Raw genomic sequence first — 27,336 nt, 5'->3', positions numbered from 1 at the left:
CCTAAACCTTATCAAAGAAACGCTCACAAACACAACTTCTAAGATAAAATTCCTGGGTGAAATATCAGAGCCCTTCCTGATCAAAACCGGCGTCAGACAAGGTGACGGCTTGTCTCCACTCCTCTTCAACCTTATCTTAGACAAAGTCATCCGAGAATGGGAAAAAGAACTGAAGAATCAAAATTACTGGAAGCCTATACAACTAGGAAGATCGAAAGATGGTATTAAAATTTCATGCTTGGCATTTGCAGATGACGTGGCCATTCTAGCAGAAAACGAGACCACAGCAATTAAACAGATAGACATTCTCAAAGAATGCGCCGAAAAAGTTGGGCTACAAATTTCCTTCCAAAAAACCAAATTCATCTGCTCAAAATTTGAAACTCAAAAACTGACTACAAAATATGGACAAATTGAGAGAGTTCCATTCTTTAAATACTTAGGCAAGGTCCTAGAACCCACAGGGGGAGAGAAAACTGCACAAAAAGTTCGACTGGAAAAACTGAAAAGAGCATACTGGAAAACCCACAACATCTACAATAAAAAGTGTCTCTCCATTCACTCAAAAATACGACACTACAATACAGTAATCAAGCCCGAAGCACTATATGCCAGCGAAACACTCACACTCCATAGAAAAGGCGACCTGGAAGGCATCCTGAAAGAGGAACGCAAAATTATCAGAAAGATTCTTGGCCCAAAAAGAACTGAAGATGGATACAGGTTACAGTCTCGGAAAACTACAGAAAAATTATCTAACCTCGCCGCAGACATCCGGAAAAGAAGACTAAAATTTTACGGTCATATCCACAGACTCCCAACACCCAGACTCTCCCACAAAATTTTAATATACATTGAAAAATTGAAAACCATACCCTGGATAAAAGAAACCAAAACAGATCTAGCAAATGCACAAATAAATTCTTCAGAAGTTATAAACAGAAATGTATAAAGGCAAAAAATCAATAGTTGGAAAGTACAACCCGAGAACGAAGTTTGCAAGAGACAGGGGACAAAATGGACAGAGGAAAGAAAGAGAATTCATGGGGAAAGAATGAGAGAAGTTTCGAGAATTAAAAAATTGAATCGGAAAAGCTTTGCGTGATCCATATGGGTCCAATCGCACATAATAATAATAATAATAATAATAATAATTTATTTTTAGCACTATTAACAGTAGTTGAAATTACTAGTATTAACCAGGGGCCTATTTGTAAAATGAGATAACATACTAATGAATAAACCATTACGATTAAGACATCCTTTAATTAAAATTATTAGCAACTCTTTAATTGATTTACCTGCACCAACAAATATTTCATTTGATGAAATTTTGGGTCCCTGCTAGGGTTATGCTTGGTAATTCAAATCGTAACTGGCCTAATTTTAGCTATACATTATACATCAAATATTGAAATAGTATTCAGTAGTGTAGTACACATCTGCCGAGACATAAATAATGGTTGAATTATTCGAACTTTACATGCAAATGGAGCATCTATATTCTTTATTTGTATTTATTTGCATGTAGGATGAGGAATTTACTATGGATCTTATATATACATACACACCTGAATAATTGTTACAGTAATTCTATTCTTAGTTATAGCAACTGAATTTATAGGATACGTTTTACCTTGAAGTCAAATATCATTTTGAGGTGCAACAGTAATTACTAATTTATTATCAGCAATTCCATACTTAGTGACAGACTTAGTTCAATGAGTGTGAGGATAATTTGCTGTTGATAACGCAACATTAAATCGATTCTTTACATTTAATTTTGTGTTACCATTTATTATTCTTCCTTCATCAAACAGGATCTAATAAGCCATTAGGGCTAAATGGAAATATAAAAAAAAAAAATCCCATTTCACCCATACTTTACTTTCAAGGATTCTATCACATTGGTATTAATAACATCATTATTAATTATATTATGTTTAATTAATCCCTACCTTCTAGGAGACCCAGATAATTTTGTACCTGCTAATCTGTTAGTAACACCAGTCCATCTTCAGCCAGAATGATATTTCGTATTTGCATATGAAATTCTACGATCAATTCCTGACAACTTAGAAGGTGTTATTGCACTATTCTTACCAATTAGAATCTTAATAATTTTACCTTTCTATAACAAAACACCATTCCGAGATATCCAATTTTATCCTATTAATCAGATTCTATTCTGAATTATAGTAGCTGTTGTATGTCTATTAACACAAATTAGTAAATGACCAGTTGAAGAACCTTACATCATAACACGACAAATCTTAACAGTCATCTACTTTACATACTTCTTAATTAATGTAGATGTTGCAAACGCATGAAATAAGCTAATTAAGGAATAAATAAGTTAATTAGCTTAGGAAAAGCATATGTTTTGAAAACATAAAACTAGAAGTTTAACTTTTCTTAAAAAATTTCACTAAATAAATGAGATAAATAAAATCGTTAAACCAACAAAGAAAATAAAAAAAATTGAGAGATAAAGGTAAAAAACTTTTTCAAGCTAACGGAACTGTGGTAAGGTACCCCGAACTCAAATAAAGCCAAAAGATATAATAGCAAGCTTAATAAAAAATATAAAAGAATAAGAATCACCCCCAAAAAATTAAAGCTAATAATATTCTTATAAAAACAATTATAGTATACTCAGCTAAAAAAATTAAAGTAAAACCACCTGCTCCATATTCAATATTAAAGTCCGAAACTAACTCAGATTCACCTTCAGCAAAATCAGAAGGAGTACGATTAGTTTCGGCCAAACAAGAAGCAAAACAAGCTAAAGCTAAGGGAAAAGAAATAATAATAATTCAGCAGTAAAGCTGATAATTTATAAAATCAAACATGTTAAAACTACCAATTAAAATAATTAAAGATAATAAAATCAAAGCTAAACTAACTTTATATGAAATTGTTTGAGCAACAGAATAATTTGAATTAGAAGACCACCCAGCAATTATAACGGTATAAACACCTAATCTAGTACAACACAAAAAAAAACAAAAATTCCATAAGGAAAAGAACACATATAAGTTAAGTAAGGAAAAATTACTCAAACAACGAAAGAAATCATTAAATTAAAAACAGGAGAAAAATAATAAAGTACATAATTAGATACAATAGGAATTGGCTGCTCCTTACAAATAAACTTAATAGCATCGCTAAAGGGCTGCGGGATTCCTACAAAACCTACTTTATTTGGACACTTACAAATCTGAATATAACCTACAACTGCTCCAATTAAGTTAAAAAAGCAACACTAACTGAAACACAAACAACAAATAAACAAAAATTTAAAATAAACATAAATTAATCATAAAGTATCAATACCATTTGTAGAAAAAATCTACATAAATGAATTATAAATTCAACACATTAATCTGTCAAAATAATAAATTAATTAATATTAATCAATATAGTCAAAAATATTTTAACCATATGGTCCTTTTGTACTAATATGGATTAATAGTCTTAGGATAGAAACTGACCTGGCTCACGCCGGTCTGAACTTGGATCATGTAAGAATTTAAGGGTTGAACTGACCTAATCACTGGGCTCCTGCAACCATAATTTTTCTCAATCCAACATCCAGGTCAGAATCTACTTTGTCGATATGAGCTCTCAAAAACAATTACGCTGTTAGCCCTAAGGTAACTTAATCTTATGATCATAAATTATGGATCAAAACAACAAACATAAATCAATGATATGATAATGAAGAGTTTATTTATTCTTCATGTCACCCCAACAAAACATCATCATTAAATGTAGAAAGACAAACAAAAAAACTATATAAAAGTAAAATGATAACCTCTAAGGGGTCTTCTTGTCCTAAAGAAGAATTTAAGCCTTTTGACTCAAAAATGAAATTCAAAAATTTATTAAGAGACAGTTGATTTCTTGTCAAGCCATTCATTCCAGCCACTAATTAAGAGACTACTGATTATGCTACCATTGCACGGTCAAAATACCACGGCTCTTTAAAAATCTGCTCAGTGAGCAGGTCAGACCACAAAGAATTTCAAGAGGACATGTTTTTGATAAACAAGTGGTAATCAGTTTTACTTAGTTCCTTATAATAAATTTACAATGCAAAAATTTTATATAAATAAATATACCATTTCTATCATTATTACAAAGATTTTAAAATTAAATCAACAATCTTAATAAAAAACCTAAAATAGTTATAAAATCAAAATATAAAACAATGAACTAAAACGTAATCTCAAACATATATGGTTTAAAGCTTACTATTATATTTTCAAAAACAAATTATAGGTTAATAACTTCAAAGCTTATCCCTTAAAGGATAAATAAGTTAATATTTATACTTACAAAATTAAATAAACACAACTAACTTAAAAAAATTAAATTTTTTCTTAAGAAACTAGATATCTTAGGAAACGATTAACATCTCATTTCGATAAATAATTTTATAATAATTATGATACATTAACTATAAAGTATTTATATGTAAATCCAAAAATGAGACAAGTAAAATAAATACTTAAATTTTGATAAACCCTGATACAATAGGTACAACACATAAAATCTACTTTAAAAATTTAAAATAATATTTCATAAAACATTTACATTACCAATACACTATAATTTAAAAAATCATTTCTATAAAATATACTAAGACAAAATCCTACAAAATTATTTATATTAAATAAAGAAACAAAAAATAAATATAATAAAAAAAATAATCAAGATATCCTGGTTTGCACAGAAAAATTATCAGTGTTAGTGAAACACTTTACTGATGAGTTATATCTTGAACCTCTTCCTAGATACACTTTCCAGTACATCTACTATGTTATGACTTATCTCATCTAAATTGGAGCTATTTCAAAATAATCAAAATAGAATAATAAATAATGAGAGCGACGGGCGATGTGTACACAGCTCAGAGCCAATATCAGTTGTATTAAATAAATCCACCTTCATTAACAGTATTTCGCCATCAAATCCATTACAAACAAAAGTCTATTGTAACCCACCTCCTCTTAACTACAAGCTGCACCTTGACCTGTAATATTTTATAATTATAAATCTTGAGAATTATAACTCTAAAAAGATTCTCTGATAACGGAGATATACAAACAAATAAACTAAGTAGAGTAAATTGTGTATTATCAATCAAGGGGTAGGTTCCTCTGAATGGAATGAGATACCGCCAAGTTCTTTGAGTTTAAAGACCTTAACTAATAGTACCCAGGTTAATACAATTAACATTTAAAATAATAGGGTATCTAATCCTAGTTTATTATTTAAATTTCACAGATTTATAAAAAGAGCTACAAATAAATTTTAACATTTCACCCTACAAATTTATATTTTAGCCCTAATAATACAAACAACTGTACTAACCAGTAATATTCACTTGTATCAATCGTATAACCGTGGCTGCTGGCACGAATTATGCCGATACTAAATCAATTGCTAAATCCAAAATCACTTGATAATTAAATCAAAATACTGCAAAAAGAACTTTTAGTTTAATAAAACTTACAAATAATACAAAGAAAACGTGAATAAACAAGCAAGAATAAAACTTTTAGGAACAAAAAATAAGAAATTTAAAAATTAACCAAAAGAGGAAAAAATTAAAGATACAAATATGTAAGAAAAAGAAAGAAAAAGATTACAAATGTTTTCAAAAAGAAAGAAGCAGACCCCCTTTGTGACCACAACTTCTCTATTGTATACAAATAAAGATATATATGGAACACGTTTACCACTGTATTGTATTCTTTCTTATTTAATCTTTCTTTTCACTAATAATAAAGAAAGATTAAATAATATAATAAATATATTAGAAACAATTATGTAAATTAATGTAATATGTTATTAATATAAAATTATATTAAGTTAACTTAAATATTAGTTAGTTGACTAATCTAATTATAGACAATTTATTAATTATATTATTATAATTGATATAATTATTTATATTAACATAATATTTTATATTTAATATTATTAATTTTATTCATTATATCCTATTATAATAATATTTAATATTAATTTACATATTATTATATATTTTATAATGTAATAATTTATTTTAAGCTAAAAACATAAGTAGCTATAATCCTCGGTAAATAAATTTATTGAAATAATCACTTAATGATAATAAAATAAACTTATAAGAATTTAAATTTAATTAAATGTAATATATTAATATAAATTATTGATTGTGTGTGTATATATATATATATATATATATATATATATATATGGTGACTTACCGAACAAAAACGCTGGCAGGTCGATAGACACACAAACAAACACAAACATACACACAAAATTCAAGCTTTCGCAACAAATTGTTGCCTCATCAGGAAAGAGGGAAGGAGAGGGGAAGACGAAAGGAAGTGGGTTTTAAAGGAGAGGGTAAGGAGTCATTCCAATCCCGGGAGCGGAAAGACTTACCTTAGGGGGAAAAAAGGACAGGTATACACTCGCACACACGCACATATCCATCCACACATACAGACACAAGCTGTCTGCTTGTGTCTGTATGTGTGGATGGATATGTGCGTGTGTGCGAGTGTATACCTGTCCTTTTTTCCCCCTAAGGTAAGTCTTTCCGCTCCCGGGATTGGAATGACTCCTTACCCTCTCCTTTAAAACCCACTTCCTTTCGTCTTCCCCTCTCCTTCCCTCTTTCCTGATGAGGCAACAATTTGTTGCGAAAGCTTGAATTTTGTGTGTATGTTTGTGTTTGTTTGTGTGTCTATCGACCTGCCAGCGTTTTTGTTCGGTAAGTCACCTCATCTTTGTTTTTATATATAATTTTTCCCACGTGGAATGTTTCCTTCCATTATATATATATATATATATATATATATATATATATATATATATATATATATATATATATATTCTTGTGTCTGTGTATGTGCAGATGGATATGCATGTGTGGCGAGTGTATACCTGTCCTTTTTTCCCCCTAAGATAAGTCTTTCCGCTCCCAGGATTGGAATGACTCCCTACCCTCTCCCTTAAAACCTACATCCTTTCATCTTTCCTTCTCCTTCCCTCTTTCCTGATGAAGCAACTGTTGGTTGCGAAAGCTTGAATTTTGTCTGTATGTTTGTGTTTGTTTGTGAGTCTATCAACCTACCAGCGCTATTGTTTGCTAAGTCACATCATCTTTGTTTTTAAATATATTTTTCCCACGTGGAATGTTTCCCTCTATTATATTCATATATATATATATATATATGTATATAAACAAAGATGATGTGACTTACCGAACGAAAGCGCTGGCAGATCGATGGACACACAAACAAACACACACACAAAATTCAGACTGTTGCCTCATCAGGAAAGAGGGAAGGAGAGGGAAAGACGAAGGGATGTGGGTTTTAAGGGAGAGGGTAAGGAGTCATTCCAATCCCGGGAGCAGAAAGACTTACCTTAGGGGGAAAAAGGACGGGTATACACTCGCACACACACACACACACATATCCATCCACACATATACAGACACGAGCAGACATCTCACAAGCAGACATATTTAAAGACAAAGAGTTTGGGCAGAGATGTCAGTCGAGGCAGAAGTGAAGAGGCAAAGATGATGTTGAATGACAGGTGAGGTATGAGTGGCGGCAACTTGAAATTAGCGGAGATTGAGGCCTGGTGGGTAACGGGAAGAGAGGATACATTGAAGAGCAAGTTTCCATCTCCGGAGTTCGGATAGGTTGGTGTTGGTGGGAAGTATCCAGATAACCCGGACGGTGTAACACTGTTCCAAGGTGTGCTGGCCGCGCACCAAGGCATGTTTAGCCACAGGGTGATCCTCATTACCAACAAACACTGTCTGCCTGTGTCCATTCATGCGAATGGACAGTTTGTTGCTGGTCATTCCCACATAGAATGCATCACAGTGTAGGCAGGTCGGTTGGTAAATCACATGGGTGCTTTCACATGTGGCTCTGCCTTTGATCGTGTACACCTTCTGGGTTACAGGACTGGAGTAGGTGGTGGCGGGAGGGTGCATGGGACAGGTTTTACACCGGGGGGGCGGTTAAGAGCCAGAGGGTAGGGAAGGTGGTTTGGGGATTTCATAGGGATGAACTAACAGGTTACGAAGGTTTGGTGGACGGCGGAAAGACACCCTTGGTGGAGTGGGGAGGATTTAATGAAGGATGGATCTCATTTCAGGGCAGGATTTGAGGAAGTTGTATCCCTGCTGGATATATATTATATATATAATAGAGGGAAACAATCCACGTGGGAAAAATATATCTAAAAACAAAGATGATGTGACTTACCGAACGAAAACGCTGGCAGGTCGATAGACACACAAACAAACACAAACACACACACAAAATTCAAGCTTTCGCAACAAACTGTTGCCTCATCAGGAAAGAGGGAAGGAGAGGGAAAGACGAAAGGATGTGGGTTTTAAGGGAGAGGGTAGGGAGTCATTCCAATCCCGGGATCGGAAAGACTTACCTTAGGGGGGAAAATGGACAGGTATACACTCGCACACACACACATATCCATCCACACATATACCATCTTTGTTTGGTGTATATATATATATATATACCTAAAAACAAAGATGATGTGACTTACCAAATGAAAGTGCTGGCAGGTCGACAGACACACAAACATACACACAAAATTCAAGCTTTCGCAACAAACTGTCGCCTCATCAGGAAAGAGGGAAGGAGAGGGAAAGACGAAAGGATGTGGGTTTTAAGGGAGAGGGTGAGGAGTCATTCCAATCCCAGGAGCGGAAAGACTTACCTTAGGGGGAAAAAAGGACGGGTATACACTCGCACACACACACACACATATCCATCCACACATATACAGACACAAGCAGACATATTTATATATTAAATAAACGAAGTGCATAATTAGAGGGTTGCCTTGATGGGGTAAATTAAGTAAATAAAAATTACCTACAATAAACAAATTACATAAGATAGAATTGAACTACCTCATTTAGTATCAAAAACTAACGTGCATCATACACCGAAATGTAAAAAGGTAAGCTAATCAAGCTAAAGGGTTCATATCCCATTTATAGAGGTATCAATCCTCTCCTTTTTAATGACCAACAACTCTACAAAACTTCTCTTCCTTTCAACATTAATGATAGGAACAACCCGGTCCATTTCATCAAATTCCTGATTTGCAGTTTGAATAGGACTTGAGATCAACTTACTTTCATTTAGTCTGCTTCTAATGAGAAATAAAAATATAATGATAAATGAATCATCAATTAAATATTTTATTGTCCAGGCAGTAGGATCGACAATACTATTATTTTCAATTTTGTTGATTCAAATAAAGTATCCAATAGGATGGGAAACAGAATTTATCCCCTCAATAACAATTAGATCTAGATTATTATTAAAGATTGGAGCTGCACCTTCTCGTTACTGATTTCCAGAAGTAATAGGCGCTTCAAGATGGAATAACTGTTTATCATTAATAATATGACAAAAAATTGGCCCAATAATAGTACTATCATATTGTATTCAACTAAGAACCTTTATTTGAACCATTATCATTTTAAGAATCGTTATTGGGGCAATAGGAGGCTTAAATCAAACATCTCTATGCCAGATTCTAGCATATTCTTCAATTAGACACTTAGGGTGAATAATTAGATCTCTAACAGTCAGAGAGAACATCTGAGAACTATACTTTATTATTTATTCACTACTAACGCTGATCATGATTTGCCGGACGATGTGACCGAGCGGTTCTAGGTGCTACGGTCTGGAACCGCGCAACCACTATGCTTGAAGGTTTGAATCCTGCCTCAGGCATGGATGTGTGTGATGTCCTTAGGTCAGTTAGGTTTAAGTAGTTCTAAGTTCTAGGGGACTGATGACCACTGAAGTGAAGTCCCATAGTGCTCAGAGCCATTTGAACCATTTTATGATGGTTTTATTATTCAAACAAATAAATCTATTCATTGTAAACCAGATTTATTCAGCTAGAAACATAAAAACTGAAATTAAATTCATAATATTCTTATCTCTTCTATCTCTAGGTGGTTTACCACCATTTTTCTTGGATTCGTACCAAAATGAATTGTAATACAATCATTAATAGAAAACAACATAACAACTATTGTAACTATTATACTCGTATTAACTATAATTACACTTTATTATTACATACGTATTAGATTCTCAGCCTTAATTATGTCATATACCGAAAATTCATGATCTATAAAGATAAAGTATTAAAAATCAATAATTATTCTTCCTATAACCGTAATAATTTCAACAATAGGATTGCTCTCAACATCTACCTTAATGTCATTGTACTAAGGACTTAAGTTAATTATACTAATAACCTCCAAAGCTATAATTAAAAGAATAATCTTTTAGGCCTTAGTAAAACTTTACACTTCTAGAATTGCAGTCTAGAATCATAACTGAATATAAGAGCAGAGTATGGTAAGAGAGAAAATATGTCATAAGTAGATTTACATTCTACCACCTAAAATTCAGCCATCTTACTGCAAGAATGAATATTCCCAACAAACCATAAGGACATTGGTACTTAATACTTTCTGTTTGGAGCATGGGCAGGAATAATAGGAACATCAATAAGAATACTTATTCGTGCTGAACTTGGTCAACCAGAATGTCTAATTGGAGATGACCACATTTATAATGTTATTATTACAGCCTATGCATTTGTAATAATTTTCTTCATAGTAATGCCTATTATAATTGGTGGATTTGGTAATTGACTTGTACCATTAATAATTGGTGCACCAGATATAGCATTCCCATGAATAAATAATATAAGTTTTTGATTACTACCACTTTCATTAACCCTTCTTCTTACATCTTCTATAGTAGGTAATGGTGCTGGTACAGAATGAACAGTTTACCCGCTCTATCAGGAGCTATTGCACACAGGGGCGCATCTGTAGATCTAGCCATTTTTCTACTACACTTAGCAGGTGTATCATCAATTCTTGGTGCAGTAAACATCATTACAACAGCAATTAATATACAATCAGAAAGCATAACTTTAGACCTAACACCTTTATTTGTTTGGTCTGTAGCTATTACAGCTCTCCTTCTTCTTCTTTCACTTCCAGTTTTAGCAGGAGCTATTACTATATTATTAACAGACCAAAACCTAAATACATCATTCTTTGACCCTGCGGGAGGAGGAGATCCAATTCTATGTCAACACCTATTCTCATTCTTTGGACACCCAGAAGTTTACATTTTAATTCTACCCGGATTTGGTATTATTTCACACATTGTATGTCAAGAAAGAGGAAAAATTGAATCATTTGGAACATTGGGTATAATTTATGCTATGTTATCAATTGGATTAATAGGATTTATTCTATGAGCATATCATATATTTACAGTAGGAATGGATGTTGACACACGAGCATACTTCACATCAGCAACAAATAATTATTGCTGTACCTACAGGAATTAAGGCATTCAGAGGACTAGCTACATTACCTGGAACTAAACTCGAGTTTAACCCACCATTACTATGAGCTCTAGGATTTATTTTCTTATTTACAATTGGTGGGTTAACAGGATTAATACTAGCAAACTCATCACTTGATATTGTATTACATGACACACATTATACAGTAGCCCACTTCCATTATGTTCTATCTATAGGAGCAGTATTCGTAATTATAGGAGGTGTTATTCAATGATACCCACTATTTACAAGATTGACTATAAATAATACATGATTAAAAATCCAGTTCACAATTATATTTATTTTAGGAAACTTAACATTCTTCCCTCAACACTTCTTAGGGTTAGCAGGAATACCACGACAATATTCAGATTACCCAGATGCATATACATCATGAAATGTAGTATCAAGAATTGGGTCTACAATTTCTATTGTAGGAATTATTATATTCATTGTAATCATATGAGAAAGAATGGTTTGAGCAATTGTATTCACAGCTAATATAAGAAGATCAACAGAATGACTACAAAATAATCCACCTGCAGAACAAAGTTACTCAGAATTACCCTTAATCTCTAGATTCTAATATGGCAGATTAGTGCAGTAGATTTAAGCTCTACAAATAAAAGTTTGACCTTTTATTAGAAAAACATTTAATGGCAACAAGATCAAATTTATCCCTTCAAGACAGAGCTTCACCATTAATGGAGCAACTATCATTCTGGTATTCGTGCTGATCTTTTTGGAACAAACCCACACTCAGATGGTGAACTTTTTTCTCGATCATTGAGTAGTTTTTTTGATAATGTTGTTGCGAGGATTATAACAATTATTGGAATAATAAATTTAATAAAAACTCTTGTAGATAGCTTAAGCTTTCTGATTGGAAGTCAAATGTACTATTTATACTAGAAAAACAATTATCTACCTCATCAATAAATATAAATGTATAAGAATAGTCATACTATGTCTACGAAGTGTCAATATCATGCTGCTGCTTCAAATCCAAAGTGGTGTCTTGGTGAGAAATGATTTAATGAGTGTCGAAGTAGACTTGTTGTTAAGAAAATTGTTCCAATAATTACGTGGAGACCATGGAACCCTGTTGCAACAAAGAATGTTGATCCATATACTGCATCTGCAATAGTGAAAGGTGCTTCTAAATATTCGTAAGCTTGAAGTATTGTGAAATATAATCCTAATAATACTGTAAAAAATAATCCTTGTAATGCTTGAGTGTGATTAGATTCTATTAAACTATGATGTGCTCATGTTACGGTTGCTCCTGAGGCTAAAAGAATGGCTGTATTAAGTAATGGAATTTGTATAGGATTAAAAGGTTGAATTCCTACACTGTGAAGCCTTCTGTGTGGGAATGACCAGCAACGAACTGTCCATTCGCATGAACGGACACAGGCAGACAGTGTTTGTTGGTAAAGAGGATCACCCTGTGGCCAAATATGCCTTGGTGCACAGCCAGCACATCTTGGCACAGTGTTACTCCGTCCGGGTTATCTGGATACTTCCCACTGACACCAACCTATCAGAACTCTGGAGATGGGAACTTGCCCTTCAATATATTCTCTCTTCCCGTTACCCACCAGGCCTCAACCTCCGCTAATTTCAAGTTGCCGCCCCTCGTACATCACCTGTCATTCAACAACATCTTTGCCTCTGTACTTCCACCTCGACTGACATCTCTGCCCAACCTCTTTGAATTTACATATGTCTGCCTGTGTCTGTATATATGTGTGGATGGATGTGTGTGTGTGTGTGTGTGTGTGTGTGTGTGTGCGAGTGTATACCTGTCCTTTTTTCCCCCTAAGGTAAGCCTTTCCGCTCCTGGGATTGGAATGACTCCTTACCCTCTCCCTTAAAACCCACATCCTTACGTCTTTCCCTCTCCTTCCCTCTTTCCTGATGAAACAACCTTGGGTTGCAAAATCTTGAAATTTGTGTGTTTTTATTGGGTCTATTTACCAGCACTTTCTCGTTTGGTAAGTCACAGCATCTTTGTTTTTGATATATATTTTTCCCACGTGGAATGTGTGTGTGTGTGTGTGTGTGTGTGTGTGTCTGTGTGTGCGCACGCACCTACTTGAGGGTTAATAAAAATTGCTCTTAATCCTAACTGTGATATGCAGTGTTAAAAAAAGTTCTTTGATCTTTGTGTTCTTGCCGAGGAATCAGACTGGAGTTAGTTACTCTCTTGAAAAGACATTCAACAAGCTTCCATTTAGTATGAAGTTGGAAGTGAGACTTCCTATGAATTCAAACAGATAGAAAAGTGGTAAATATTGCACAGTAATCTGTTCCACAATGTTGATGCTCTCCTTTATGCCACTCTTTATTTGTGCCACTTTTCCTTTGTTTGTTCCTACTGCACACTCTGGTCTGAGGATTGGAATCCACAATGGATGCAAAAGGGGTCATTTGACACTTCCTGGAATGTGGGGGTACCGAATTGCCATGCACTTTGTTCCCAATAAATAATGCATTTTCTTTGGCATGATAGTGATTTCAACATTGTCCTGCATTGGTGCCTGCTGCAGAATTTTACAGAAAACTGCCAAAATATATTCCCCAAACTATTCTATCCCTTCTTCATACACTCCTTATTGAGCTCCAGAAAGTAACCATTCTAACACATCTGTTTAAGGATTCTGGTATCTATTCCCAGCATAAATGAATGTGGGTGCAGTGTACCTGCCCAGCAGCAGTCACCAATTCTGACAAGGATACCTTCTACTGCTGATAAATTGGTTAGTCACAACAGTAATTTACCATATGTGTGTGGAAAAAGAATATATGTCTTGTCTTGATGAGGTCACATTCTGTTCTACAATAGCAGAATGATTGTAGTAGACTCTGAAGAACCGCCTTGCTATACTGTAGGTGTGCTCATATGCACTTTCATCTGTGAGCCCACATGCATCGATCTGAAAGAGAAAATACCACTTTCTGCACTAGATGGAGGTGGGGGGGGGGGGGGGGGGGGTGATAAAGTGTGAAAAAGCAAGAGGGAAAAGATCCCCACTTCAAGAAAGGATATCTTCTCAAAGTCCATGAGGTGCAACAAAGCACAACATGCTGTCATATAATTATGAATTCAGCAGCCTAGTTGGCAGGGCTGCACTATTATGTGGTTCTGGTGGTGGTGGTGGTGGTATCGGAGAGGGGGGGGTTAGGGTGATTGGAGGGGGGGGGAGGGGGAAGCTCACCTTGGGTCAATAGGCTGTTAAGAGTAGGTTGCAGTTGTTGTGTGAGGCTGCCCACATTCACCTTGTTGAATGCTGGCCTGGTTGACACACTACCCAGACAACGCCAATTATAGCTTTCAAACCACATTTTATTAAACTTTAATTATGCCAATCAACTTAAAAAATGGAAGACATTAAAATAATGCAATGAAATCTACTAACAAATCATCATCATCATCAGTTATCTGCTATATTAGCAGGTCCTTTGCCTCTCCATTTTCTGTGAGCCATTGCTTCCTTCTTAAGGCTGCTGTATGTTGTACCGTCCATCATGTCATCCAGTATCTGGAATCTCTTCTTCCTCGTTTCCTTTTCCCTTCTACATAACCTTCTAAAACTGTTTTTATAAATCCGTCCCTCTTTCTTAATATGTCCCCAATCCAATTTCTTTTTCTTCTCTTTATTACATCTAGTAACTGTCTTTTCTCTCCCGCTCTTCTCAGTACCTCTTCATTTTTTACTCTGTCCATCCAACATATACATTCCATCCTCTGCCATGTCCTGATCTCAAAAGCCTCCAGCTTTTCTCTGTCTTTCTTCCTCATAGTCCATGTTTCATCGCCATATAGAGGAACACTCCATACAAGACATTTTATGAGTCTCTTCCTGAGTTCTCTGTCCAGACCACTGCAGAAAATTCTCCTTTTATTATGAAATGCCTCTTTTTGCCATTGCTATCCTTCTTTTAATTTCTGTGGTTCACTTCCATTCAGTGTCTACCCTTCTTCCAAGATACTTAAAATTTTGCGCCTGTTCTACTAGTATTTCTCCATTCAGCATAATTTTTATTTCCTTATTTCTTCCTAGTGCCAATACTTTTGTTTTATTTGTGTTATTTTTCATTCTATATTTTTTTCCATTTGTTTCAATGGTGTCCACCAAATCCTGTAATTCTTTTTCCCCTGTGGCTAGAAGGACCATGTCATCAGCAAACCTCAAACACCCTACTCTTCTTCCTCCAATTTCTACATCTGTGTCATCTAATGAGCATTGGTCAATCATATTTTCCAAGTAGAGGTTGAAAAGAGTAGGTGATGGACAGCATCCTTGTCTTACTCCTTCTCCTAGTCCGATCCAGTTTTTACTTTCTCCTCTCACTTTAATTGAAACTTTTTGATTAAGATATAATGAGTTTACAAGTCTTCTGGTTTTCCAGTCCACTCTCTTTTCCCTCATTATAGTCGCCAGCTCGTCCCAAACCACATTGTCAAATGCCTTTTCTAGATCAATGAAGCACATTCATAGGTCTCTTCCTTTTTCAATAAACCTTTCTCCCAAGATTCGTAGGAGCCCTATTGCATCTCTGGTGCCTGTATTCCATCTAAAGCCAAACTGCTGCTTGCCAAGATTCTCCTCCATTACTTTTTCAAGTCTTTTATTAATTATTCTTAACACCACTTTGACTGCATGTGAAATGAGGCTGATTGTCCTGTGCTCACTGCATTTCTTGGTTCCATGTTTTTTCGGGAATGGAATCATTACTGTTGTTAGAAAGTCCTCAGGCCATTCACCACTGTCATATATTTTATTACATAATCTCAATATTTCTCTTATTACATCTTGGTTCGAGCATTTTAGTATTTCTCCTGGTATCATATCTGTACCTACCGCTTTGTCATTTTTCATTGCAGCTATGGCAGACTTTACTACTTCCATTATGATGATTGGTCCTTTCTCGTCCTCACTTACACTGTTGTGTGATTCAAGTTCCAGAGTTTCTGGTTTGCTATTTGTGTCATATAGCTCTTTTAGATATTCTTCCCATCTCTGGAGGACATCGTCACAATCTTTGTACACTACCTCTTCGTCTTTACTCAAAATTTCCATAGTAGCACTTCCTGCTCTGTTTTGTTCCCATGTCATAGTCTTTACTCTGTTGTATAGTAAGTCATATCTTCTCTTCCTGTCCAGTTCTTCAACTTCATCATATTCCTCTTTTAGCCATTTTTTCCTAGCCTGCTCTGTTTGTCTTCGCAGTTCATTATTTAACCTTCGGTATATCTTTCTAGCATTTTCAGTGCCCTCGTTTTTCAATTTTCTTCTCTCCTCCATCTTGGAAATCGCTTCTTGTGTGACATGGTTTTTTCGACCTTTTCCATTTTACATATCCTATATTTTGCTGTCCGGCTTTAATGATTCCTTCTTTCAGCATATTCCAGTACTTGTTGGCATTATCAGGTGCTTCTTTGTCTCATAATGTGTTTAGAAACTCCCAAGACAGCATTTCTGTAATTTGTTCCTTGTTGTATCTTATCTTCTCTAGATCCCACTTCTTCACCATGGTCGCCTTCTTCAGTTTTTTCATTCTTATTTCTATTTCTGCCATAAGTAAGTTGTGGTCACTATTAATATCTGCACCTGGTAATGTGTGCACCTTCTTGATTCCATTCCTGTATATTTCTTCTACCAGTAGAAAATCGATTTGGTTTCTATATTTATCCCCTGGTGATTTCCAAGTGTAGAGCCTCCTCCTATGGTTCTAGAACCATGTGTTTGCCGCTATCAGCTTCCGTTTCCTGTAGAAGTCAATTAGCCATTCACCTCTATCATTTCTCTTTCCAAGACCTTGACTGCCTACTATGTTTCCCTCTTTCCCTTTTCCCACAATGACGTTCCAGTCTCCCATTACTATTTTGCAGCATTTTTTATTTTCATCCATTATTCTCTCTATTACATTGTATCTTTCCTCTACAATTTGGTCATCATGTTCTGAAGTTGGCATATACACCTGGACAATCAGTAAATCTTTTTGTGCTCCTTTCAGACTTACACCATTAACACGGTCATTTGCATAATCTACATATTAGCCAATTCCTTTGTCATAATCATTCCTACTCCATTAATTCCTTTTACTTCTCCTCCTGAGTAGTACAACACATATTCATCTGACTGCAACTCTCCATGTCCATTCCATCTTACCTCAGCAACTCCTACAAGGTCCATATGATTCTTTTCCATATCTCTTTTAAGGTTTTCTAGTTTTCCTGCTTGTAGCAGAGTTCTAACATTCCAGGTATCAATTCTCGTTTTGATATTTTGCCTCATTTCTAGTTGTTCCCCCCACCCCCCCACCCCCCCTCTCCCCCCCCCCCCCCCCCCACCCCCCATCCTGGAGATCCGAATGGGGGACTATTTTACCTCCGGATACTGATTTAACATAAGAGGACGCCATTTTAGCGCATAAAATGGAGACTGCATTATGCAGGGAAGACAATCTGTGGTGGTATTCCGTTGCCTTCTGCAGTTCTGGAGGCCACCCCTAACATGGAATACAGATGCTTTTTGCAGCCACACACTCTGGGTCAGACACTGCATAGGTTGGAAAATGAAAGACCCCTAGTCCTCGAAACCTAATAGCTTCGGGGTCGGAAAAGAACAAGAGCTGGCCGAGGGTGGCCAGATAGGAAAAATAAAAGTGAGGAGCCTGGCATAAGTAAGTGGAAGCAATGTTAGAACTCAGCTTGGGGCCCCGTGGTCGCCAGCCACGTAATCGGTAGGTGTGACTCCCTGAGGAGTCACATACATACGTATATTACAACTAGGACAGTGTTGTAATTGTCATTAGTTGAATTAGCATGCTTAAACTGATTATTTATTTAGGTTTCCATTACAGGTGCTTGTAATTTTTGACAGTGGCTAGTTTTGAATGCTTGCATTCATTCTCAAACAACTGCCTACATTCAAATGTCTAACTAAGCATAATTCCAATGATCTATTCAAAAGACTCTTATCAATTGAATTAGGCTTAGTTAAACATTTGGAATGAAGGCAGTTGTTTGAAAATGAATGTAAGTGTGTGAAATCAGTCACCATCAAAAATTGTGTGCAACTGTGATAATAGTTTAAATAAACTTAGTTGCTGGTTCTCTATACCAACATAAAGTTGGAACTGCATAACCACACTTCAACTCTCGAGCTGCCTTGCCTATGTATAAAGTCCGCCAAACACAAATGACATTGTTTTGCACTGTTCCATTGTTGTTTCACAGTTGTGAGGCTATACCAATTCCTTCGTTTTTGCTTCAGATAGATTGGTGATAAATTGTGTTGTCATATGTCCAAGTGATCAGCAGTAACATAAAATAAACAGCGAGGTAGGTAACAAAAAAAATTTATGCATCGCGCATGAAAGTGACACAGATTGAGGTAGCAGCATGACCCCCTAATGAAGCTGTTCCCTACGAGTTAATTAGTAATAAAATAATTGGTTGGTTGGGATCTGATGCAGCTGTATACCGTGGGTCATTACTGAGAGGTAAAACCTATCCGTGGAAACGGAGTGACATAATGAAAGTTTATTTCATTATTGTTTAGTTAAGCAATCCTCTAGCAAGGTTATGTAAGTTTATTTTAAGGTTGTGTAATCAAAATAAGATTAAACAATGATTTTGCTCACATATCTTAACCACGGTATCATAAAGACCACTACTCTTTACAAGTGTACAAAATATAGCGTGTGCCGGCTTGTGTTACAAAAAATGGCGAGCCCACTGGATGGTTAAGTTCACTTCCTGTTGCTTCACTTTTAAGGGTAGTAATCAGTGACGTTTTTCCTCGTTACTTTTCTTAACAATCGACACGAATTTCCCAAATGCTTTGGTATCAAAAACGGCAATATTAGTCTTGCTCAGATTGCATAAATATCTACAGATGCCCACAAGGCTTTCTCATCCTTCAGTTCTTTCTCCTCACCGTTAACTGAAAGAGCGACGTGAACTTTTCTCAGATCCCTGCAAACTTTTTTGACTATTTTTCAGCCCCTCTTCCCACTGAACGCCTACTGCTACGTGACGGTGTTGCAGGGAGCCATAACGGGCCTGGCCACGGGGCTCGCCTTCTCCATGTGGGTCGGCTTCGGCGTCCCCCGGCCAGACGCAGTAAGGCTGCCCACCAGGACGGACGGCTGTGACTTCAACGTTACGGCCACACCGCCGCCGCCCACCCAGGACCCCAGGTCAGCCGCAGCATCTCCTCTCACATTTCCGCAGCATCATAAATTAACACTGTACTTTTGGGTGCTCAGGAGAGTTGTCAGTTCCATTATTCCACACGATACTTCAGTGACTGACCCAGTCATCTTCTCCAGTTGATGTGAGATGTACTGTTAAGTGTACCTGCTGCCTGGACTGTCACAAAATTCAATTTTTTTCCTCTTTTTCACACATTATATCACCTTTGCTATCACTTGCATGACAGTAAAATATTTAGTTTATAAGCTTGAAGGCACACATTCTTTTGATCCCTTTGGGGGAAGGTTTGGCTCATAAGTTGTTAGTTCCACACCTCATGGGTTCCGTGCTACAGAGGAAAAACTTTGCTTATTGATATGTAATTTTTAATAGCACATAGAACCTGTTTTGGGGTCTAGATTCTTCTTCATAAATCTCATTTCTTAGTAACAGTATTGTGAAAAGGATAGTTGCTACTCACCATATAGCAGAGATACTGAGTTGCAGACAGGCACCAGAAAATGAGTGTTTGGCCAACAAGACCTCATTGGGTGCGCGTCCCCCTCCACACACAGACATGCAAATGGGGCTCACTCATACATGACAGCAGTCTCTGTCTGATGAGGCCACAAACCAAGTCAGGTCTCAGTAGCCAGAGACTGCAATTATCTTATGTTAATACATTCCACCCTGGATTTACCATTTTTTTTAAAGAAAATCATATGAGGGCTATTCAGAAAGTAAGGTCCAATCAGTTGCAAAAAAGGAAACCACAGTGGAAGCCTGATGAAGTTTTGCACAGATGTGTAGGTCAGTGTCTCTAGTACATCTGTCGATCGCGCATCACATCACTCTTCACAGTTCTCAGTTCTGAGTGCACAGTGAGCATGTAAAGATGCCCCAATTTGGAAGAGTGAGAGGGGGGGGGGGGGGGGGGGGAGTGCACAGAGATTCCCAAAGATTCCACCTAATGACTTATTTTGTACTAATTGTTCTATTTTGTTGAGTAATGGAGGGAAGTTCCCAGATTATAGTTCCTTACATGGGTACTGAAAGACATGTTTCCATGTTCTCATAGAATATGACTTTGTTTTTGACTTGGAAATATCTTTTTGTAAAGAATGATGTTAAAATTTGTGTCACACCACTATTTATAGCTGAGTTTGACTCCTAGCTCCTGCTGCACTGCTTCACATGTTTGTTTTACTGGGATGACACGATTTTGCCTGAAATACACATTCTCTTGGTGCTCCAGATATTTTGCTAGCTAGTATGTACTGGGTGTTCTAAAGCCACCGTGTCCTGCTGTATGATTAAAATATGTTTGAATAACTGTTGCAATAAAAAGTCACACACATCTGTCTGTGGACACAATATGTAGAGTTGACTAAAAGAAATTGCAGGGCTCAGGTGCTAGAAATATTTCATTAACATTGTGAACAATAAATAGTTAAGAATAACACTCATCTTAAGTACATTGTTGTACTTGTTGTTTTTGCTTGCTGTCTGGAAAAAAAATGGAGTATGATTTTACCAAAAGGGTGTCTGGATCTTGAAAACGTTCAGAACAATATATCCTTCTCCTTCTTGGTCTCAGTATACTAGCACAATTCATTCATGCAATGAAATAGTCAACAATGCATTTCAGTCATGTTCTCAGAATTATCTAATCAGGTATAAAATGAAATTCTTAAAAAAAAATTCAGTTTTTCAGATTTGTTGACACATAAACAATGTGTTTCACATGGGTGCAATGGAGAGAAATTGCAGTTTTTTCTCCACATGTCTGATCATCAACACAGTTACAAAACGGGTTCCTTTCTCCACAGCTCACTGCCAACTACCTCCAGCTAAAGAAACATAAACCAAAGATACAAGATGGATTGTAGAGTATCACTCATCTTGGTATTTGTTCACAAATGGAATGTGTATAATACTTTAATCAAATAGTAATTGAAGTTTTGTTAAGCTTGAATAATCAATTAGTGTCAGATGCAATAAATTTAAAATGGGGTTTTAACAGTTTTAAATATTGTTAAGACCAAAATTCTCTGCTGATAATTGATAAGGGGGGACATAATTTTTCACATATAGTTATCAGTATTTCATCCTGGAAACTCAAAATACAAAGGCATAGGCTTTCAAAAATAAAGGAAAATAGTTAAATGTGACAGAAACATGGGTCCCCAAACTTCAAAATAATTCAATAAATTAAAACTAAGGAAATACACTTTGCTGGTGTTACAAAATATTATAATAACAAAAGATATATTACTTTATACATTAGTTCCAGCTGAATCACTATCCGATGTACTCCAGAACTACATAAGTGTAGGCTCATTGTACTGTGCCATTATTACCAACTATGGGCATTGCAGCGAAGCCTTCCTCGTGTAGTGTCAGATCATGAGAGCACTGCTGCAGAATTACATCATCTAAAAGAAGTGTATTGAAATAGAGAAATAATTACTCAATATCTACTGATATCAGTAGGCCTGTATGGAAAATGGCATCCACAGTATTTCACTCACGTCAACAAAGATAAGCAATGTGGCTTGCAATGTTAGAGATGATGTGCTTCTCAGAAGGTCAAGTGTATGTAGCATATCTTACATGGGGCAGAGCAGTAGAACAGTTCAGGACAGGTTCACTGACACACCCAACTAAAACAGCTTAGAAAATCGGCTGTCGCTGAGCACTGCCTCTGATATAATCTCAAGATGAAACGCTGTAAGGCCAGTGTCCTCATGTAAACACAAAGTTTCTGGGACGCTGTAATTAAGGATTCTAGCAATACAAAGAAGTCCAAAAGTTGTAGTAAACTGGAATGGAGGTATCAGTTTAAATAAGGCTGGGCACCTTGCCCACCAGGGGTGGTAAACACTGAAGGCATTTGCATTTCACGGAATATCAGTGCGGTCTCTGAAAAACAAAAGAGGATCACAGTGTGTAACTGGCACTGGGAATCAGCCTCAGCTACGAATAACTGTGTGACGCACACAGTGCTTCGGTCCAGTTGTAGGCCAGGCAGCAAGTATGCATAGTGACCCAGCTAGCAGCTCCCAAAGGTAACGACTGTGTCTGTTGTTGAAATATCATACAGGAACGTGCCTTTCACAACTCAGCTGATCACCTGGAAGCACAGTGTCAAGAGCTTCACTGTCCACGGTGGTGTCGGCCTGCAGTAGTAGTGGGGCAGTGAGGAGGTTGTGGACAGTGGGTGCCAAAAGTCACCCGAGTAGGCATGGAGCAGCTACTGCCACATCTCGTACACTTTCTACCTTCCATAGGATATAGGACTTATATTCATAAATCTTTTTAATAAAATGTCGAGTAACAATTCAGCGATAACTTCAGCCTGGGAGAATGTTAGCCACAGATAATGCAGTGTCAACACCACAACCTGCCTTCCTCTGTTCTCACCTGGAACTCAAAGAGAAAATTAGTGAAGATCAGCTTCACACTACCTGTCTTAGTTAAGGCTGTAGATCACGAGTGTGTAAAGAGAGCACCGATGCTATTACACTGAACAATATAAGGATTGGTTCCAGTGTTTATCACCACATGTTCCCATTGCACACCTGGACATGCACAAAATGTGAACATATATTTTGTTATTTATTATTATTATTTGTTATTGCTATTGTTGTGGCCTTCAGTCCAGAGACTGGTTTGATGCAGTTCTCCATGCTACTCTAGCCTGTGCAAGACTCTCCATCTCTGAGTAACTACTGCAACGTACATCCTACTGAATCTGCTTACTCTGTTCATGTCTTGGTCTCCCTCTATGATTCTTACAGCCCCCTTCCCTCCCACCCCCACTTCCCTCCAGTACAGAATTGGTGATCACCTGGTATCTCAGAATGTCTCCTATCAACCGATTCCTTCTTCTAGTCAGGTTGTGCCCCCCAACTGTATTTAGTACCTCCTCATTAGTTACACAATCTAGGCATTAAATTATCAACATTCTTCTATAGCACCCCATTTCAGAGGCTTCTAGTCTCTTCATGTGTGAACTCTATCTTCCGAACATGGGTACGTACACTGATAAAAATAGCTTCAGAAATGACTTCCTAAAGCTTAAATTGATAATGTTAACATAATTTCTCTTCTTCAAAAACGCCTTACTTGCCATTGCCACTCTAAATTTTATGTCCTCTCTACTCCAGTCATCCTAAGTTATTTTGCTGCCCAAATAACAAAACTTGTCTACTGTTTCAAGTGTGTCATTTCCTAATTTAATTCCCATAGCATAACTTGGTTTAATTAAACTATATCCAATTATCCTTGTTTTGCTTTAGTTGATGTTTATCTTATATCCTTCTCTCAAGACACTGTCCATAATTTTCAACTGCACTTCCAAGGCCTTTGCTGCCTCTGAGGGAATTACACTGTCATTGACAGACCTCAGAAGTTTTATTTCTTCTCCATGCCCACTCCAAATATTTCTTAGGCTTCCTTTTCTTCTTGCTCAATGTACAGATTGAATAACATTAGTGATAGGCCTACAACCCTGCCTCACTCACTCAATGACTGCTTTCCTCCGTTCCCTCAACTGTTATAACTTCCACATGGTGTAAATAGCCTCTTGCTCCCTGTATTTTACCCCTACTACCTTCAGGAGTTAAGGAGAGCATTCCAGGCATGGCTGTCAAAACCTTTCTTAAGTCTACAAATACTGTAAATGTAGGGTTGCCTTTCCTTAATTTATCTTCTAAGATAAGTTGTAGGATCACTATTGCCTCATATTTTGCTGCATTTCTCCAGAATCTATACAAACTTGCCACCAGTTCTTCCATTCTTCTGTAAAGAATTTGTTTTAGTATTTTACAACCATGACTTACTAAACTGATAGTCTGGTAATATTCACACACGTCAGCAACTGCTTTCATTCTAATCAATACTAACTTCTTGATTATTCTTAACATTTCTGCATATATGAGTACTTCAATACATTTTTACTGTTCCTAATAATTTATTGAAAAGTTATTAAAACACTGTGTACCTTCCACTTACAAGCAACTATTAATGAAATGCAATGTCTCATAAAACAAGATTAACATAAAATCAGCAAAGAATATACAGAAAACATTCAAATATGGCTCATAATAGTGGAATGAAGCATCACCTGAGAATAAAAGGGTGGAAGTATGAAAAAATGCACACTGTATGGGGTAGTTTAGTAAACAGAAAGAGTAGCGTTCAATTAAAATTCCGTATTGACAGTACAAATGTTGGAACACGTGAGGCTATGCTGACCATATGACTTATCTTAGAGAACACATTAAGGAAAGGCAGGCCTGTGTTTGACAAAGTTGATTGGAATACTCTCTTTTAAATTCTGAAGGTGGCAGGAGTAAAATACAGGGAGAGAAAGGCTATTTACAATTTGTACAGAAACCAGATGACAGTTATAAGACTCAAGTGGCATGAAAGAGAAGCAGTGGTTGGGAAGGGACTATCCCCAATGTTTTTCAAAAATGGCTCTGAGCACTATGGGACTTAACTGCTGAGGTCATTAGTCCCCTAGAACTTAGAACTACTTACACTGAACTAACCTAAGGACATCACACACATCCATGCCCGAGGCAGGATTCGAACCTGCGAACGTAGCGGTCGCGCAGTTCCAGACTGTAGCGCCTAGAACCGCTCGGCCACACTGGCCGGCCCCAATGTTATTCAATCTGTATATTGAGCAAGCAGTAAAGGAAGCAAAAGAAAAATTTGGAGTAGGAATTAAAATCCATGGAGGAGAAATAAAAACTTTGAGGTTTGCCGATGACATTGTAATTCTGTCAGAGACAGCAAAGGACCTGGAAGAGCAGCTGAATGGAATGGACAGTGTCTTGAAAGGATGATATAAGATGAACATCAACAAAAGCAAAACGAGGACAATGGAATGTAGTCGAATTAAATCAGGTGATGCTGAGGGAATTATATTAAGAAATGAGACACTTAAATTAGTAAAGGGGTTGTGCTATTTGGGTAGCAAAATAACTGATGATGGTTGAAGTAGAGAGGATATCAAATCTAGACTGGCAATGGCAAGAAAAGCATTTCTGAAGAAGACAAATTTGTTAACATTGGGTATAGATTTAAGTGTCAGGAAGTCGTTTCTGAAAGTATTTGTATGGTGTGTAGAAATGTATGGAAGTGAAATGTGGATGATAAGTAGTTTAGACAAGAAGAGAATAGAAGTTTTCAAAATGTGGTGCTACAGAAGAATGCTCAAGATTAAATGGGTAGATAACATAACTAATGAGGAGGTATTGAACAGAATTGGGGAGAAAAGCAGTTTGTGGCACAACTTGACTAGAAGAAGAGATTGTTTGGTAGGACATGTTCTGAGGCATCAAGGGATCACCAATTTAGTATTGGAGGGCAGTGTGGAGGGTAAAAATCATAGAGGGAGACCAAGAGATGAATACACTAAACAGATTCAGAAGGATGTAGGTTGCAGTAGGTACTGGGAGATGAAGAAGCTTGCACAGGTTAGAGTAGCATGGAGAGCTGCATCAAACCAGTCTCTGGACTGAAGACCACAACAACAACATTGGTAGTTATATCATGATGTCACACGCACACCACACCTGGGATCCACATGTTACACATATGTACAATACGTATTATCCCTCACATTGCAGCGAGTACTTCTACCTGTACCGCGTGTCGTACCTGTGGGTTGTCGTGCTGGGATTCCTGCTGACACTCGTCGTGGGCACCATCGCGTCGTGGGTGGCGGGCGTCACCTGCGGGGGGGACCGCAGCGTGCCGCCGCCAGACCCCGACCTCTTCGTGCCGCCAGTCCGGAGGGTGCTGCTCGCGAGGAGAGGGTGCAGGGTGAGTGGCAGTGGTAACACTGGCAGCACTGTCTCCAGCTGAGCGATGTCCTGACAACTGATTAGGCAGTCAATTTCAGATATAATCTGTTTGAAGACACATTTAGTATTGGATTAAAAGCTGTTTTAGTGGTGGAGTTGATTATAAAGTGTTTCTGAAATAAACCTCTTTCACTTGTATATGAACTATTATGGGAACACAAAAACTTTTGTGATTTCAAATCACATCTTCAAGTGTACAAGATAGGAAATGTACAATGAACATTACGATAAACAGATAGCTATCCTAATAACCTATGCTGACGACAACCAATACGAAGTACTCACACATCAGTGACATGTTTAAACCCAGATACAAAAAGGAGGGGTAGTCGACATCTCAAAGTAAAGTACTGTTACCCACAACAAGCGGGATGTCGTAATTCAAATTGACAGGTTGAAAACTGAAATATTAAATGTGCACCTACCTACAGTGAAAAGAGCAAAATAACAAAACAAGAAAAGTAAAAGCCCCAGTTAGATACATTGAACGCCCCTGGTTATGAATCCTCACTTCATACTGGGAAGCTGCAGACAGCAATGCTTCAGCCTGCTCAGTGTGCCAGTGTGTTCATGTGTATCATGGAGGGCACTAGCATCACCGTGCACATAGCAGGGAAAGCTACAAACATTTTTACGCAATCCAAATATTTTGGAAATGTTTGAGGCCTCTGTTACACAGCATAATCATATAAATTATAAAATATGTCAGCAAAAAAATTGTAAAGCCAAATAGACCAGAAACAACAAGCCCAGGATCAATAACCTAGCAAATATCACACTACATCTTTGAAA

General features: G+C 36.8%; 1 protein-coding gene across 1 annotated transcript in view; it reads left to right on the top strand.

Annotated features, from left to right (window-relative positions):
* LOC126427310 (putative sodium-dependent multivitamin transporter) overlaps nucleotides 1-27,336 on the top strand; it is a 143,641-nt gene that overhangs the window by 103,435 nt on the left and 12,870 nt on the right. The window contains exons 10-11 of the mRNA XM_050089614.1: nucleotides 19,517-19,668; nucleotides 26,308-26,503. Coding sequence (XP_049945571.1) covers nucleotides 19,517-19,668; nucleotides 26,308-26,503 — 348 coding nt within the window. The remainder of the gene's footprint in view (nucleotides 1-19,516; nucleotides 19,669-26,307; nucleotides 26,504-27,336) is intronic.

Source organism: Schistocerca serialis, chromosome 11 (genome assembly GCF_023864345.2).
Source record: "Schistocerca serialis cubense isolate TAMUIC-IGC-003099 chromosome 11, iqSchSeri2.2, whole genome shotgun sequence".
Classification (NCBI taxonomy): Eukaryota; Metazoa; Arthropoda; class Insecta; order Orthoptera; family Acrididae; genus Schistocerca; species Schistocerca serialis.
Note: the sequence above shows the minus strand (reverse complement) of the source record. Positions and strands in the feature narration are given on the sequence as shown.